Source organism: Triplophysa dalaica, chromosome 3 (genome assembly GCF_015846415.1).
Source record: "Triplophysa dalaica isolate WHDGS20190420 chromosome 3, ASM1584641v1, whole genome shotgun sequence".
Lineage (NCBI taxonomy): Eukaryota > Metazoa > Chordata > Actinopteri > Cypriniformes > Nemacheilidae > Triplophysa > Triplophysa dalaica.
In genome coordinates, this window is record NC_079544.1 from 4,150,247 (window position 1) to 4,169,457 (window position 19,211).

The following is a 19,211-nucleotide window of genomic DNA, read 5'->3' on the forward strand; positions in this document are numbered from 1 at the left end:
AATAGTATTGTTTATGTTATTTGTATAAATTAACTTTTTAAATTTAAAAAAAAAAAAATTGTTAACTGAATTTGACAGATCTGTTTCTCCAAACCACATTGTGATTGGATTACAGAAATAATTCCTGTTATTCTACAAGTGAAGGAGCCACTTCAACATGACTGATACAGACACATCTGGAATGATAAATGAAGATACTGAAGATCACAGAGGTTGGTGTTTGTACTCTAATCTTCATTAATGATTTGTAAGAAACAGTAAAGTAATATCACTACAGTTTTATTAAGATTGTATGCTCTTAATATGTGAATGACAGGAAAAAAACTAACAAGTCGCAAAAATATATGTGTTTCATTTTAGACCTAATGGAACTGGAAGAAACATCAGGATCATCAAGGAAGCAAAAAATACAAGCAAGCAAATGTTTTACTTGCTCTCATTGTGGGAAAAGATTCAACAGCAAAGGACACCTCACGACGCACATGAGAATCCATAACAGAGAAAAGTCTGTCATCTGTCCTCGATGTGAAAAATGCTTCCCAAACAAAGAAACACTTGCAATTCACACTAAAGAGTGTCCACACACATGTCCTCAGTGTGGAAAGAGTTACAAGAGAAAAAATGGTCTTACTGCCCACATGATAATTCACACAGGACAAAGCCCATACACTTGTGTTCAGTGTGGAAAGTGTTTCGGTCAGAAATGCAATCTGGAGAGACACATGAGAATTCACACTGGAGAGCGCCCGTACAGGTGCAGTGAGTGTGGAAAGAGTTTCATATATAACACATCTCATAAACTGCACATGAGAATTCACACAGGAGAGCTACCACTCACATGTCTTCAGTGTGGAAAGACTTTCGGACAGAAATGCAATCTGGAGAGACACATGAGAATTCACACTGGAGAGCGGCCGTACACGTGCAGCGAGTGTGGAAAAAGTTTTTCAGAGAAAGGAAGTTTTAAAGCGCACATGAGAATTCACACAGGAGAGCGTCCGTATATGTGCAGTGTGTGCGGAAAGAGTTTCAGGGAGAAGAAATCTCATAAACTGCACATGAGAATTCACACTGGAGATCGTCCACACACATGTCTTCAGTGCGGAAAGAGTTTCAGGGAGAAGAAATCTCATAAACTGCACATGAGAATTCACACTGGAGATCGTCCACACACATGTCTTCAGTGCGGAAAAAGTTTCAGGGAGAAGAAATCTCATAAACTGCACATGAGGATTCACACTGGAGAGCGCCCATACACTTGTCCTCAGTGTGGAAAGAGTTTTGGACAGAAAGCCAATCTGGAGATTCACATGAGAGTTCACACTGGAGAGCGGCCGTACATATGTGCTGAGTGTGGAAAGAGTTTCAGACACAAATGTAATCTTAAGACCCACATGAGGATTCACACTGAAAAAATCCCACACGCATGTGTTGAGTGTGGACAACAATTCAAAACAGAGGGAAGCCTTAAAATTCACAAGAGACTTCATCTTGAAGAAAGCCCAGACAGCAAGAGAGCAGATGAAAACCATTGAATCATGTTAAAAAAAATCAGATTTTTCAATGGCATCGGAAATATATCGCTTTTGGATCCTTAATTAATGTTGAGAAAATGTTGAAATTTCAACTATCCAGCGGTATTGTGATCAGTGTTTTCTTTAGTTGGGCTCTTGACTCTTTCATTGTTTATTATCATCAATAAAAACACTTTAGCATTGATACAAAAAGAGTTGTTAAGTTTGAGTGGTTTACTTTTGTGTCAAACATTTATGTGCCTTATTCCCTGTAACAGCTATGACAATACAGCGCTTTTCAATGTCAAAATGTTGACAGATCAAAAGAAAAAAACAGTGTTCACAGAGCCAATTAAATTAAACTGAGGCCAAGCTGAAATTCAGCCAATAAAACTAAACTTGCTTTAGGCAAAAATCCCAATTTTACTGTGTAGTGCTTTGTGAGTTTGATGCCGGTTTCACAGACAAGGCTTAAAGGGATAGTTCTCCCAAAAAATTAAGTTCTGTCATCATTTATTTACCCTCATGTCATTTCAGACCTCTATGACATTCTGTTTTCCGTAGAACACAAAAGAAGATATTTTGAAGAATGTTGATAACAGAACAGCGGTGGCGCCCATTGACTTCTATTGTAAGAACACAAAACCAATGGAAGTGAATTGGTGACATCACTGATCGGTCAAAAACATTTATCAAATGATCTTCTTTTGTGTTCTGCAGTAGAAAGAAAGTCATGCAGGTTTGTAATGAAAAGAAGCTTAGTAGATGATGACAGATTTTTCATTCTTTGGTGACTAGTCCTAGACTAAAATGAATGTTTGAGCTGTCTCAACAGAGAGTACCTTGCACAAAACTATCTTAACATTTTTCATTGCCATTGTTTCGTCTCAAGATGTGCACGAGTAACGTTTTTATCTAAAGCATTTTATTAATTTGTGTCCTAATTTAACTAAGGCATAGTCCTGGCTTAAGATAAGCCTTGTTTGTGAAACCAGGAAATGCGGTTTTATGATGAAATGAAAACTTGGTTTGTGTGCTTGAGCCAACATCCTTAACATACTGAAACAGATAGATTTATTGGTTAAATAAGGCGTAAGATAAGACTGTGTGTATATGGTGGGTTTAACATTCAATAGACTGCAGAGCTATTATCACAGGTAATTATATTTTCCAGTCAAATTTCTATTAAATGTAAAGATTTTAAAAGTGTTAAATTATTTAAAGTTATCAAGCCCAATGAGTGATTGTTTTCACCTCTCTTCTCAATTTATCTGTTGTAGTCCGAACATGTCATGGTCAGTAAAGCATAACATTGACATGTTTAGGCAGCCTTTTGTAATTTTGGTTTCTATGTGTTGCTTAGATTGTAGTTGCCTTTACTGTTTATGGTTGTATTGACTTTGAAAGGTGTTCTTACGCTGCATCTGAAATCGCATACTATGACATTATGTACTGAATTTGAATAAGTATCCACCGTTAAAACAGTAAGTTCTTTACTGCATGAGTGGGAGTAGTATGTATACAATTTGGACATACTACATCTGCCATGTTTTATTTTCATTTTATCTGTATATGCTTTTTGACCTATGGCGTATTTACATTAACCTGTACCGAAGCATTGATTAAAACATAATTTATTTTCTGTTTGTGCATACTGAGGTTTCGGAAATACTATTCATGATTCATACTTAATTTCGCCTATTTGAAAGTAGGCGATTTCATACGCAAGGTAAGTGTCATGAAAAGTCCTTTAAACATTTAGGTTTCTGAATTGTGGTGCTAAAGAAGGTTTGTGCAGATTATATTCATTTATTATGAATGTATCATAATATTTGATGTAAACAACAGCAACACAGACTTATATAAGTGACCGAATAAAAAACAGATACATAGCAATGTATTCATACATGTAGCAAGCTATATGTATTAACACACATGATCATTACAGAGAAAAAATATGCATTGCACACAAACATGAAGTTTCATATTTTAAAAGTAAATAAATGTTTCGCCCACAAGAGGTCACCACAAGGATGTGCACACATTGAAGTTTTAATACAGAATAAGTTTTCAACTCCTTTAGTCAGAGGGTGGAGCTTTGCAAATGACAGAAGTTCCAGTTAAATTACATGTGTTTTCAGATGTGAGCTGGACTCTTTTAATATTTGGTTCAACAATCATGTTTACTGTAGTTCTGGTTGTACTTTTACTGATAAAAGGTGAGTAAAACTTGTAATGCTTTGTTCCATTCGTGTCATTGTCAACACATGTTATATTATTAACATTCTGCACTGATAACAGTTGACAGATCTTATCAGGAGTTTAATAAGCTTTGTTCTTCTTTTTCACAGGAAGTGTTCATTCATATACAATAACATCAATCTCAACACAGAAGTCTGTTTTAGTTGGAGAAAGTGCCATTATCTCCTGCAATTACACCGGCCTTGGTCCCAACTTCCAATGGTATCGCCAATATCCCAAATCCAGACCACAATATCTTATCTTTCATACAGAGATAAATGATGCTTCTTAAGCCACTTTACGTCTCAGAGCGATCCCAAACAAACAATCCTCTCGATTGGATCTGGAGATCTCCTCTGTTTCTCTATCAGACTCTGCTGTGTATTACTGCGCACTGGTGCCCAACACACTGCATATCATACAAAAACCTTCTCAATGGTATTTTTTGCAGATTATGATAAACACATCTCATTTAATGGTCATCCATACTTATTTGCCACTGATGAATGTTTCTCTCTTTTACTATCATATTTAAATATCGGAAGTGTGTGTGACCCTGGACCACAAAACCAGTCAAGGTTACATTTTTCGAAATAGAGGTTAATTCCACTGTTGTATGGTTTGTAATGATGTAGGACAACATTTGGCAGAGATTCAACTCAGCCTATTTAAAACTCAGGAACCTGACGTGTATTACTGTGTCCTGTTGCCCACATATAGACCTACACAAACAAATACATAAAGCACATACCACATATTTTGCATCTGCACTAATGGGGTTTAATGTAAAATAAATAAATAAATGTTTTACTCATATTAACTTGACTTCTTTCTTGTTTAGAATAGCAGTTAAATGGACAGTTCAAGCAAAACCGAAAACACTGACCCACATTAAACACAAAAACACTGTACAAAATCTCATAACCAGGATTTAAGATGGAGAATCATAATGTATGATTCATAAACAAATTTACGAACATATATTCAAAATAGAGAAATAGCCTTTTGATGAAACAAAAAGAATGTTTCCTCTTGATGTAAAGCTACACAGGACTCTTAAGTGGGTGGTAACATAGCTAAAGGGAAAGGCAGTGCAGAAGACAAGAACAGCTGTCACTGCTCTAGAAATCTCAACAAACAATGCTGCTGCTTCTCTCTCTGCTCATCTTTCTAGTGTAATCATTCTGGAGCCAATATCCCTGAATGTGATTCACAAAAAAATATCCATAATACCCAGATATACTGTATGAATGATTATTTAATAAGACAGACAAACTGTTCTGTAAAGAACCACTGAACAGATTATAAATTGAATAAAGTATAAATTGACTCATGCACTGAAAAAAAATTACGCTGAAGTTACTTAAAAATATTGTCCATCGTTTTTGCGACCAATTACATTTTTGAGTAACCCTAACCCAGCGAGGGATTTTGCTTAATTTTTTAGGTTGTTGTGACTCAGAATTTTAAGTTGTTTTTACTAACACATTTGTGTTATTTCTACCAAAAAAGTCTAGTTTACCCTCATGATAAAATGTAAGCTCATTTAAATTAATAATTTTATGTTCTTAACGCCTAAAATACAGAAACACTGGACAGCTGTGAAATGCTAAAAGCTTTAATTTTCACTTTAATGAATTAAAACATGAAACATACAGCAAATCAGAAATTTAAATTTCATTGTAAAACAAAAAACAAATAAACAATGGTAACCAACAAATGTAATGACAACATTATAACAACAGTAACCATCGACATGCATAAGGCTAGTGGTTTTTAATGTTTTTTAATATTTGTGGTGTTGTATGCATATGTAGAATTATATGTATGTGCAGAGTTATGTAAAATTATAAAGTTTGTGTGTGATCTTGCATGCTTGCATGTAAAGTGTGGTGTTGAGCTGAATATGGAGATCTGGAGAATCTGAAGATCCCCCTCTGGCGATTAAATTTCTGTGTGCTATGCAAGGTTGATTAACTTCACTATTGTCCTGAAACAAAACAACATGATGTTCATGTATTATATCAAATAAGAAAAGTATAAAATATTTGAAAATACATACTTATAATTAAAAGAATAAATATGAACTGTTATGTTACACACATAGGTCTGCTGCATCATGTGGATTCTGCATAAGTTCTTACCTAGTTCTGTATAAGTTCCTCACTCTGAAAATCAGGTCTCCCAAGATATTTTAAACATTCCTTCTGGAATTGGCTCAACTAAAATATGAAATAATATATAAAAGTCACAAAATTTAACTTTACCAGAACATTCATAAGCCAATACAATTGGTGCTAAGACAAGTGGAAGAACAGATTGAGATGATTGAGATTGTCGGGACAAATATAACACCAGAAACCGAGGAGGCCGTGTGAATTCTTGGATAACAAGGTCTTCTTTAAAACAGGTTAGTGCATTTGCATGTTTTGGGACTTGCTCTGATTGTTTCACTGCATTTTTGCCTACTTTTTGAGCTTGAGAGGTAAACCATAATATCATTGATGTCAGGTTTAATTATTGGTTGGAAATGTGTTGCTTTATTGTGGCCTATACATTGATTTTACAAATGCGGCCCCAGTGTGTTTTTCTTTACAAACGTTTATGAAGCTACACTATTCAGTTGTCCACAGTATAACTCTTACATTAAGTCATTTCGCAGACGCTTTTATCCAAACTCTTTTTTTTTATCCAAACTCTAGTAACAATTGCTATCTTTGATATCAATAATACATTTTCACTAGTAAAAACTCAATTCTTGATATCTATAATTGCATTTTTAATAGTTAAATATCAAAAGTGCCATTCAAATTCAATTTCAAATATCAATAATACATTTCTTACATCTTAAAAATCTTATTTCAGATATCATACAATTCTTACTAGTGAAAACCACAATTCTTGTTTCAAAAATTCATATCCTGAAAATGAATAAAAGCTATTCCAGCTTGTATATAGCCTGGTAGTACACCGACAGTTGCAAAAAATCGGAATTTAGCCCCTTTGGTACCTAAACACAATAAATCGGCTGGCAGCAGACCAAATCAGTCCCGACTCCCTAGTCACCTGGATTTTCCACTCCAGTCCGTGCACGCTGTTATCAAGTCATAAACGTTTAAATACAGCATATATGTAACAATACGGACAATGTATATGAACACAAGCAATCATTACACAGTATAAAGAAGAGGCCATTATCATTTCTTAGTATAACACACATTTTAGACCGCCATTAGTCGCCATGTTAGCTCCCTGAATCTTAGTGCAGAGCAAAACATGATAGGCTGAAGTTAGAACATGGTCTATTGGACAACTAAAACGGTTGTTAACCGATTGGCTTGGGTAGATAGTGGGTGGGGTCCACCTATTTGTGGTGTGTGCCGATTTGACGTTAGAAAAGTTTCAAAATCCACAAATGCATCGAGGGCCATCCACAAATGTGTGCACTGATCCACAAATGCGCGCACTGATCTACAAATACATGCACTGATCCACAAATGCGTGCACTGATCCACAAATGTGTGCACTGATCCTCAAATACGTGCACTGATCCACAAATACGTGCACTCATCCACAAATGCGTGCACTGATACACAAATTTGTGCACTGATCCACAAATGCGTGCACTGATACACAAATACGTGCACTGATACACAAATAAGTGCACTGATCCACAGTGCACTGATCCACAAATACGTGCACTGATCCACAAATGCGTGCACTGATCCACAAATGCGTGCACTGATACACAAATGCGTGCACTGATACACAAATAAGTGCACTGATCCACAGTGCACTGATCCACAAATACGTGCACTGATCCACAAATGCGTGCCCTGATCCACAAATGCATGCACTGATACACAAATTCGTGCACTGATCCACAAATGCGTGCACTGATACACAAATACGTGCACTGATCCACAAATGCGTGCACTGATCCACAAATACGTGCACTGATCCACAAATACGTGCACTGATCCACAAATACGTGCACTGATCCACAAATACGTGCACTGATCCACAAATACGTGCACTGATCCACAAATGCGTGCACTGATCCAAAAATACGTGCACTGATCCAAAAATTTATTTTTGTGGAACGTCTAAGATGTATTTATGGTTCGCTTGTTGTGCATATGTGGATTTGAAAAATGTTTGTGAAATTGTCTAAATTTATTTACGAATCGTAGTTTATTTATTTAGAATAAATAAAAAAATCTGATCCCATATAGAAACCATTGTAATTAATTAAAACAAATATGAACGTCAAGAATTTTTTTGTGTGAAACTCTTTCCACATTTAAACACATGTGAAGTTCATGAATAATCAAAGATGAGAAACAACAACTGTTCACAAGGTACTTTAATGGACGCTGCATTCACACAGGTGACAATGGGCAATACAGAAAGCATTCAGACATTCTGACAAAAACAAAAAGCTTTTCTCATCTTAATTTACACATCTATAAATGTAGTCAGATAGAAAATGTTTTGCTAATAGCAGAAAGTCAATGTTTGTGACAGAGAGACTATTCTGTACTGGATTACTGACTAGAAGTGATAGGAGGATTTTTCTCATCTGACTCAGAATAACTGTATGATGTGTTTAAAGACACTAAAGAAACTAAACTGGAATGGTTCAGAGCTCCAGCTTCTGGAAAATTATAAAACCAATCCAGTGTTTGACAGCACTTTTGGAAAAAATTTGGTGAATCTGTATTTTGGCAAATACATTATAGGAATAATTTAGAACTTCAGATATCAGATTATTTCATTTGTTATGCTCAGAGATGTAAAGTACTGATAATTTCATGAAAACGATCATCTTCATAAAATTTTCATAAAATGAAGTTTTTATATTATTTAAACCGGTCCATCACATTCAGGACCTGTGATATAAGTTTAGTGTTTGGATTCATTGAAACAACAAAACATTTTATCCTGAATTTACCATATACTGTAAATTTATATAAATCCCAAGAGTTTTTTCCCCTTTCTAGACCAATGGGTTGAGCATTTACAGTAAGTGTTTTAGAAAGGAAAACTGCTGTACTAAGAAATGATTTCAAGATTAGAACACAAAGAAAGTGAACATAAACCCGTTTTTTACAGTGTTTGTAAACTATTCAGTGTTGTTGTGTTTTCTTATCATGAAGTCTGATGCTCATATGTGCTTGAGGTGGAGTAGATTTGATGATATATCTAGAGAACCCAATAATAAGTACTGAAACTATGATGTTGATCCAGACGTCTGCTGATATCAGTGAAGACTGTTAGCTGATCCATCATATTTACAGGACAGAGTGATGTTGTGTCCTTCAGTTATAGACATGGAGGCAATTTCTGAATAAGATCTGCATTAGCTTCACCTTTAAATAATAACAGAGGAGTATAAAAATCTAAATAGAGTTTTGCATTTCGGAGCTGCAAAATATGTATAATAGCACTTTAGAATAAATATTAAAACAGAAGAGATGAGTAACATAATTTTACAATTTACATAATATGTGCTGTTAACATGTTTAACTGCATCTTTAGATTCAGTGATGGACAAGAGGAGATCAGGTTTGGATCTCTGAAACTGACGGTAAATAAAACACTCCAACTTAACACGGCTTTTGTATCAATGCAAAAGTGTTTTAATTGATGATAATAAACAACGAAAGAATGAAGAGCCCAACTACAGAAAACACTGATCACAATACTGCTGGATAGTTGAAATTTCAACATTAATTACGGATGCAAAAGTGATATTTTTTTCAAACCATTGACAACTCCATTCTTTTTACATTATTCAATGTTTTTCATCTGCTCTCTTGCTGTCTGGGGTTTCTTCAAGATGAAGTCTCATGTGAATTTTAAGGCTTCCCTCCGTTTTGAATTGTTGTTCACACTGAACACATGCGTGTGGGATTTTTTCAGTGTGAATCTTCATGTGGGTCTTAAGAGTGCATTTCTGTCCGTAACTCTTTCCACACTCAATACATGTGTACGGGCGCTCTCCAGTGTGAACTCTCATGTGATAATCCAGACCGGATTTCTGTCCGTAACTCTTTCCACACTGAACACAAGTGTATGGGCTTTGTCCTGTGTGAATTACCATGTGGGCTGAAAGACCAATTTTGCTCTTGTAACTCTTTCCTCACTGAACACAAGTGTATGGGCTTTGTCCTGTGTGAATTACCATGTGGGCTGAAAGACCACTTTCGCTCGTGTAACTCTTTCCACACTGAGGACATGTGTGCGGACGCTCTCCAGTGTGAATCCTCATGTGCTCTGTGAGATTTTGTTTACGTATGAAACTCTTTCCACACTGAGGACAAGTGTATGGGCGCTCTCCAGTGTGAATCATCATGTGGAAATCATGTGTTTTCTTCTCCCTGAAACTCTTTCCGCACACACTGCACGTATACGGGCGCTCTCCAGTGTGAATTCTCATGTGCACTTTAAAATGTCCTTTCTGTGTGAAACTCTTTCCGCACTGAAGACATGTGTGTGGACGCTCTCCTGTGTGAATTCTCATGTGCAGTTTATGAGATTTCTTCTCCCTGAAACTCTTTCCGCACTCACTGCACGTATACGGACGCTCTCCAGTGTGAATTTTCATGTGCGATTCAAAACTTTCTTTGTATATGAATCTCTTTCCGCACTGAAGACAAGTGTGTGGACGCTCACCAGTGTGAATTATCATGTGCAGCTTAAAATTTTCTTTCCGTGAGAAACTCTTTCCGCACTGAAGACATGTGTGTGGACACTCTCCAGTGTGAATTCTCATATGCAGTTTATGAGATTTCTTCTCCCTGAAACTCTTTCCGCACTCACTGCACGTATACGGACGCTCGCCAGTGTGAATTCTCATGTGCACTTTAAAATTTCCTTTCTGTGTGAAACTCTTTCCGCACTGAAGACATGTGTACGGTCGCTCTACAGTGTGAATTCTCATGTGTTGCTCCAGATTGCATTTCTGTCCGAAACTCTTTCCACACTGAACACAAGTGTATGGGCTTTGTCCTGTGTGAATTACCATGTGGGCTGTAAGACTAATAATGCTCGTGTAACTCTTTCCACACTGAGGACATGTGTGTGGACACTCTTTAGTGTGAATTGCAAGTGTTTCTTTGTTTGGGAAGCATTTTTCACATCGAGGACAGATGACAGACTTTTCTCTGTTATGGATTCTCATGTGTGTTGTAAGGTGTCCTTTGCTGTTGAATCTTTTCTCACAATGAGAGCAAGTAAAACATTTGCTTGCTTGTATTTTTTGCTTCCTTGATGATCCTGATGTTTCTTCCAGTTCCATGAGGTCTAAAATTAAACACATTTTTTTGTGACTGGTTAGATTTTTTTCCTGTGGTTCTCATATTAAGAGCATACAATCTTTATAAAACTGTAGTGATATTATTTTAATGTTTCTTACAAATCATTAATGAAGATTAGAGAACAAACAACAACCTCTGTGTTCCTCAGTATCTTCATTTATCATTCCAGATGTGTCTGTATCAGTCATGTTGAAGTGGCTCCTTCACTTGTAGAATAACAGGAATTATTTCTGTATTCCAATCTCTATGTAGTTTGGAGAAACAGATCTGTCAAATTCAGTAAACAAATGAATATTTATTTGTAGTAATATAAATGATAAATTTATTCAAGAGTTCATAATATGAGATCATGCAAATGACATTTTATGCCCTGTGTAATGCTGCCCTGTGTGAATCTAAGCAGTCTGCCAAGTTGTTAAGCTGAAGGTGAATGAATAACAAAGTTATGGGCTTGGAAAAAAAGGAGTCGACTCTGAACCACGCAAATGAGTCGTGCTCTTGTTCAATTCGCGAACTGCCACGGCATCACTACAGACCCCACCGATGTTTTGCTTGGACTGCCCGAAAAAACACTCTTCTCCAACAAACACTGTATCTTGTGAGCCATATTCATGGTAGACCAATCACAGCAGACTAGACCATCTGACCAATCAGATCAGATTTATTATTATTTAATATAACAATAAACTATATTTATGATTTATTATATTATAATTAATTACTTTGTTCTTTAAACACAGATAAAGATATTTGGAAGAATGTCAGCAATTTTCAGCGCCATTGGCCATTATAGGCTATAGTGTTTAAAATAACAAATATACAATCATATGTTCTACTATGGTAGTCAATGGTGCCCCAGATCTGTAACTTGTTAACATTAATTCAAATTTCTTCTTTTGTGTTGAGCAAAGCAAAGTAATTGATATAGATATTGACCCAGTAAATACGTAAATGATGACAGAATGTTTAGTTTTGGGTAAATTCTCCTTTTAAAATGTCCAATCTCTTTCTTTACAACCCCTTACTTGCTTATTGGCCCAACAAAGTTAATCTTAAAACAAGTTCAGTCATATCTACATAACACTATGAAGAGTTTAAGCTTGGTATCAAATTAATTTATACAGTTTATGGAAATCTATAGAGGTAATGGGTTTTGTTGTTTGTGTAGTTAAAGTGTATTACATTTTATTTAGAGTAAACGCCCCATTGCAGAAGTAAGTTAAACAGAAACATTCAGAACTCATCATATCACATTCATAACATACATACAGTGAACAAACCTGTTTAAAAGAAGGGCTTGTTATCCATCAGGTCTCACAGTCTCGTTGTCCGTGTCTAGTGTTGTGTTTGTCCTGATGATTTAAATCAGTTCGTCTTCTCTTTTAAACACAAACAGACAGACACCTCTGATTATATATTCACTAGCTGGATCGGGACTAACAATCTTATTGGTTTACCCCGGGGGCGGGGCTAGCGGATCAATTTGCACATCGCGATATTTCCACATGTGATCTGCGAGCACCATAGATATATATTATAAGACAATGCTTCGGCAATACATATGTATACAATTTTTCATTCCAATAAATCACGAATCTTCATGTCAGACGAAGGATGTTTAGCTTAGAATATAGCCAGCAATGTATTCAGTGAGATTAAATTTTCATAATTATTTACATGGGCTTATATTCAATTAAATCTAGTGCAAATCTTGCAATTCCCTAGAAACCATTGTTATTAAATAAAACAATAATGGACGTCAAGAATGTTTTTGTGTGAAACTCTTTCCACATTAAAACACATGTGGAGTTCATGAATAATTGAAGATGATAAACAACAACTGTTCACAGGGCACTTTAATGGACGCTGCATTCACACAGGTGACAATGGGCAATACAGAAAGCATTCAGACATTCTGACAATAACAAAAAGCTTTTATCATCTTAATTTACACATCTATAAATGTAGTCAGTTTTGCTAATAGCAGAAAGTCAATGTTTGTGACAGAGAGACTGTTCTGTACTGGATTACTGACTAGAAGTGATAGGAGGATTTTTCTCATCTGACTCAGAATAACTGTATGATGTGTTTAAAGATACTAAAGAAACTAAACTGGAATGGTTCAGAGCTCCAGCTTCTGGAAAATTATAAAACCAATCCAGTGTTTGACAGCACTTTTGAAAAATAGTTGGTGAATCTGAATTTTGGCAAATACATTATAGGAATAATTTTAAAATTCAGATATCAGAGTATTTAATTTGTTATGCCCATTTGTATTGACATTTTTGTCCAAACAATTAATATAAAAGCCTGCCTAACCATTCCATTTTCTACTGCTTTATACCTCGGGTCACGGGGAGCCTGTGCCTATCTCAGGAGTCATCGGGCATCAAGGCCTGCCTAACCATGTCAACGTAATATACAAGGTAAACTATTTCAACTGTATGTAAATGTCACTAAAAGTACTGACATTTTCAGAAAAACAATGAACTCAATAAAATACATTATTATTATCATTAGAAAATGAAGCAGTTATCATTGATAACAATTATTTAAACTTCAACATCACATTCAGGGCCTGTGATGTAAGCTTAGTGTTTGAATTGTGTTTGGATTCATACATATTGAAACAACTAAACATTTTATCCTGAAATTACCATAAAACCCAAAAGTCGTGTTTCTCCATACAGCCCAATGTGTTGACCATTTACAGTAAGTGTTTTAGAAAGGAAAACAGCTGTACTAAGAAATGATGAAAAGATTGGAACACAAAGAAAGTGAACACAAACCCTCGTTGTTAGATGTGAGTCAGTATATCGTTTTTGTAGATTGTTCAGTGTTGTTGTGTTTTCTTATCATGAAGTCTGATGCTCATATGTGCTTGAGGTGGAGTAGATTTGATGATTTATCTAGAGAACCCAATAATAAGAACTGAAACTATGATGTTGATCCAGACGTCTGCTGATATCAGTGAAGACTGTAAGCTGATCCTAGAGGACAGAGTGATGTTGTGTCCTTCTGTAATAGACACAGATGTAATTTCTGAATACGATTTACATTAGCTATAAATATTAACAAAAGACTGTAAAATAAAGCAGCATTTCTGTGCTGCAAAATATGTATAATAGCACTTACCAAAGCTTAAGATACAAATTAAAACAGAAGAGATTGTGAGAGAGAGACATAATTTTTTTATTTCTTTAATATGTGCTCTAAATATGTTTGTTTTTTAAATGGACCGTAAGATCAAATGTGACCCTATGGTGGTGTGTAAATTGTCATGAAGGGGCAAAAGAAATCAGTGATTTTTTCTATCACAATATACACAAATCCATTCACCACTGCATCAGTCAGGCACACAATGGCATAATGACGGCAAGTTTTTATGCAGCAGAAAGTTGTTTCCTGTTACTCTGGGCACCACAGCACAATAATAGTGTGACGTCTGTTACTTTAGCAGAAGAGATTTACAGTTTCACGACTTTTGTGTCTTTTTAACCTTCAGCAGATATCCAGTGTGGCAGTGGATCAGTTTTAACTGCATCTTTAGATTCAGTGATGGACAAGAGGAGATCAGGTTTGGATCTCTGAAACTGATGTTACCACTGTAGATTGTACACAGCATCACTGTACTTACAGAAGAGACTAACATCGTTTCCCTCTTGAACATGTTTTTCTGATTCAAAAGAGGTTATTACATTCACAAGAGTGTATCCTGGCAAACACAACATAATAAAATCATTTTCGATTGTAATGAAGTACATGATGTAACGGTACATGGTTATATTAAAATGAGGTATTATTATAAAACACTCTCACCGACAGGCTGTGAAACCAACAAAAGTAAATAGATCACATGTTTTGCCAACACAACAGAATGAAAGATTGAATGTCAGGCGTCAGTCCTCTTTGATCGCCTCCTCTTGAATGTTTAGAGATTTTATTATGGCACAACAGCTTCTCTGATACACTCTTCATCCTTGTTAGCAAAATAATTGAATAAATAAAAAGGAAAAGGTTATTCATATTCTGGATCAGTAGACACTTTGTTCTGGTACCACCGAAAACCAGGATCCAGTCTAGAGTTTCTATCAATAATTGATGAATCTTCTGAATATGTGACAGAAGCCAATCTCGTAACTCATCCTCGTATGTCAATCAAACTTCATAAAGCACAGAATCGTGTTACACTTGAAATATCTTCAACAGCAGTGAGAGATTCTGCAGTGTATTATTGTGCTCTGAGGCCCACAGAAACAGGAAACACATGTACACTGTATAAAAACCTACGAAACCTTCATGCAGCAATTCCTTTGCAGAGTACAGAATTGCAAAAAGCTGCTCTTTATTTAGTGATGTTTAGTCACTATTTAGTCTGAGCTAAACATTCTTTGTCTGAGATGAAGATTTGTGCTTTATTAGAATGAAAAATATTATACATCTGTATTGCTAAAGTATTGTCTTGTTATATATATATGGTCCTCACAGATCACATGTGGAAATATCGCGATGTGCAAAGAGATCTGCGCGGCCACTCTCTAGCCCCGCCCCCGGGGTAAACCAATAAGATTGTTAGTCCCGATCCAGTTAGTGAATATATAATCAGAGGTGTCTGTCTGTTTGTGTTTAAAAGAGAAGACGAACTGATTTAAATCATCAGGACAAACACGACACTAGACACGGACAACGAGACTGTGGGACCTGATGGATAACAAGACCTTCTTTTAAACAGGTTTGTTCACTGTATGTATGTTATGAATGTGATATGATGAGTTCTGAATGTTTATGTCTCACTTACTTCGGCAATGGGGTGTTTACTAGATATAAAATGTAATACACTTTAACTACACAAACAATAAAACCCATTACCTCTATAGATTTCCATAAACTGTAAAAATTAATTTGATACCAAGCTTAAACCCTTTATAGTGTTATGTAGATATGATATAACTTGTGAAGGTTAACTTTGTTGGGACAACAAGCAAGTAAGGGGTTGTAAAGAAAGACATTGGACTCTTTTAAGGGGTAGTTCATCCAAAAATAAACATTCTGTCATCATTTACATATTTACTGGTACCATATCTATATCTATTACTTTGCTTTGCTGAACATAATATAAGATATTTGAAGTATTGTTAACAAGTTTCAGTTCTGGGGCACCACTGACCACCATAGTAGAAAATAGTATTGTTGAAGTTATTTGTATACTTTTTTATATCATTAAAAAAATTGTTTACTGAATTTGACAGATCTGTTTCTCAAAACCACATAGAGATTGGAATACATAAATAATTCCTGTTATTCTACAAGTGAAGGAGCCACTTCAACATGACTGATACAGACACATCTGGAATGATAAATGAAGATACTGAGGATCACAGAGGTTGGTGTTTGTTCTCTAATCCTCATTATTGATTTGTAAGAAACATTAAAATAATATCACTACCATTTTATAAAGATTGTATGCTCTTAATATGACAATGACAGAATAAAAACTAACCAGTGGCAAAAAAAATATTGATTTCATTTTAGAACTAATGGAACTGGAAGAAACATCAGGATCATCGAGGAAGCAAAAAATACAAGCAAGCAAATGTTTTTCTTGCTCTCATTGTGGAAAAAGATTCGACAGCAAAGGACACCTCACAACACACATGAGAATCCATAACAGAGAAAAGTCTGTCATCTGTCCTCGATGTGAAAAATGCTTCCCAAATAAAGAAACACTTGCAATTCACACTAAAGAGTGTCCACACACATGTCCTCAGTGTGGAAAGAGTTACAAGAGCAAAAATGGTCTTACAGCCCACATGATAATTCACACAGGACAAAGCCCATACACTTGTGTTCAGTGTGGAAAGAGTTTCGGACAGAAATGCAGTCTGGATAATCACATGAGAGTTCACACTGGAGAGCGGCCGTACACATGTATTGAGTGTGGAAAGAGTTTCACATACAAAGGAAATTTTGAAGCGCACATGAGGATTCACACAGGAGAGCGGCCGTACACTTGTCCTCAGTGTGGAAAGAGTTTCACATACAAAGGAAATTTTGAAGCGCACATGATGATTCACACTGGAGAGCGCCCGTACACTTGTCCTCAGTGTGGAAAGAGTTACAAGAGCAAAATTGGTCTTACAGCCCACATGGTAATTCACACAGGACAAAGCCCATACACTTGTGTTCAGTGTGGAAAGAGTTTCACATACAAAGGAAGTTTTGAAGCGCACATGAGGATTCACACAGGAGAGCGTCCGTACACTTGTCCTCAGTGTGGAAAGAGTTTCACGAGGAAACAAAATCTCATAGGGCACATGATAATTCACACTGCAGAGCGTCCACACATATGTCCTCAGTGTGGAAAGAGATACAAGAGAAAAATTGGTCTTACAGCCCATATGGTAATTCACACAGGACAAAGCCACTACACTTGTGTTCAGTGTGGAAAGAGTTTCGGACAGAAATCCAATCTGGAAAATCACATGAGAGGTCACACTGGAGAGCGGCCGTACATTTGTATTGAGTGTGGAAAGAGTTTCAGACAGAAACCCCATCTGGATGATCACATGAGAGCTCACAATGGAGAGCGGCCGTACATATGTGTTGAGTGTGGAAAGAGTTTCACACAGAATAGCAATCTGAAGACCCACATGACGATTCACACTGAAAAAATCCCACACAAATGTGTTGAGTGTGGTAAGTATTTCACAACCAAGGGAAGCCTTAAAATTCACATGAGACTTCATCTTGAAGAAATCCCAGAAACCAGGAGAGCAGAGAAAAAACATTGAATCATATTTAAAAAAATGGCATTGAAAAAATATCACTTTTGCATATGTTGAAATTATTGTGATCAGTGTTTTCTGTAGTTGGGCTCTTGACTCTTTCATTGTTTATTATCATTAATAAAAACACTTCTGCATTTGTACAAAAGTTGAGTTAAGCTGGAGTGGTTTATTTTTTGTGTCAAACATTTCTGTTCCTTATTCCATTATACAGCTGTGGCAGTAAGACATGTTTGTTAAAAGTATTTAAATGTTCTAATTTACCCAAAGGCTAGTCCTGAATAAAACTAAACTCAGTCAGGGAAACCGCACCCCTAAAGATGGAATATGTAGATTCTTCTTAGTATTTTAAAGTAAATGAGCTTTGTTCTAATCACTTACATTTGATTTATCATCACATTAGGGATGTTTTTATTCCATTTGATGTTAAAATAAAAGTGTCACATTTATTTTAGAGGACGCCACATAGGGGGTTGAAGACAAACATAAAAGTATAAATAAATGATAAAAATATGAATAATATTTTCCTTTTTATTTATTTAATTATTTTGCTAACAAGGAAGACGAGTGTATCAGAGAAGCAGTTTTGTCGTGATAAAATCTCTAAACATTCAAGAGGAGGCCATCAAAAAGTTTTTAAAAAACATAATCCTTACGCCAGACATTCAATCTTTCATTCTGTTGTGTTTGCGAAACATGTGGATCTATTTAATTTTGTTGGTTTCACAGCCTGTCGGTGAGAGTGTTTTATAAGAATAACTCATTTTAATATAACCATGTACTGTTACATCATATAATTAATTCGAATCAAAAATGATTTTATCATGTTGTGTTTGCCAGGATACACTCTTGGCAATGTATCAACCTCTCATGAATCAGAAAAACAGAGGGAAACGTGGAAAAATAATCCTTGGTTCAGAGAATTTGTCTCCAATCTTGTTAAGCAAAGAAATATGGCCTGGTCCAAAGCAAAGAAAACAAAAAGTTATTGGGATTGGTCCGCTTATAGATTTTTATGAAAGAATTGTAAAAAACTGATTAAAAGTTTCAAAAGTCAATATTATCCTATTAACGATAACATGCATTATCCTTTTAAATTTTGGAAATTAACAAATCTCTTGTAGGGTCAAATAAATCTTGTTATTGTTAATATGTTTAATAACCATTTTACCTCAGTTAATCTGTTAACAGATGCCAGAATTGATGAGGCAAAGTATAATGAATCAGACTTATTCTCCTTTACCCCTATATTGCCCACCCAAGTGCATGAGAAAATTTAGATTGTAAGAAATAAGAAGGGATTGACAAAATTTAACCAGTTTTTTTAAGTGGCTGCAGATATTATTGCT

General features: G+C 35.6%; 3 protein-coding genes across 3 annotated transcripts; 2 read left to right on the forward strand and 1 right to left on the reverse strand.

The window, feature by feature from the left end:
- The first annotated feature begins 638 nt into the window (after window positions 1-638).
- On the forward strand, window positions 639-1,535 carry LOC130416434 (gastrula zinc finger protein XlCGF7.1-like). The gene has a single exon (XM_056742271.1). It carries the CDS (start codon window positions 639-641, stop codon window positions 1,533-1,535), a length of 897 nt encoding a protein of 298 aa, XP_056598249.1.
- An 8,010-nt stretch (window positions 1,536-9,545) lies between these two features.
- LOC130416450 (gastrula zinc finger protein XlCGF8.2DB-like) lies at window positions 9,546-10,785 on the reverse strand. The gene is made up of 2 exons (XM_056742272.1): window positions 10,057-10,785; window positions 9,546-9,804 (listed from the first exon to the last, which is right to left on the reverse strand). Exons 1-2 carry the CDS (start codon window positions 10,783-10,785, stop codon window positions 9,553-9,555), a joined length of 981 nt encoding a protein of 326 aa, XP_056598250.1. The 3' UTR covers window positions 9,546-9,552.
- A 5,946-nt stretch (window positions 10,786-16,731) lies between these two features.
- LOC130416467 (gastrula zinc finger protein XlCGF8.2DB-like) lies at window positions 16,732-17,868 on the forward strand. Its single transcript, XM_056742273.1, has one exon. It carries the CDS (start codon window positions 16,732-16,734, stop codon window positions 17,866-17,868), a length of 1,137 nt encoding a protein of 378 aa, XP_056598251.1.
- Window positions 17,869-19,211: the final 1,343 nt, after the last annotated feature.

What these genes read in the sequence shown, in the direction of transcription:
- LOC130416450 (XM_056742272.1), bottom strand. Translation starts at nt 10,785, where the DNA reads ATGGTAATTCACACAGGACAAAGCCCATACACTTGTGTTCAGTGTGGA. An exon ending in CTCAGTGTGGAAAGAGTTTC is followed by an intron (nt 9,805 to 10,056) that starts ATACGTAAACAA and finishes GGAAAGAGTTAC; the next exon opens with GGACAGAAATCCGGTCTGGA.
- LOC130416467 (XM_056742273.1), top strand. Translation starts at nt 16,732, where the DNA reads ATGAGAATCCATAACAGAGAAAAGTCTGTCATCTGTCCTCGATGTGAA.
- LOC130416434 (XM_056742271.1), top strand. Translation starts at nt 639, where the DNA reads ATGATAATTCACACAGGACAAAGCCCATACACTTGTGTTCAGTGTGGA.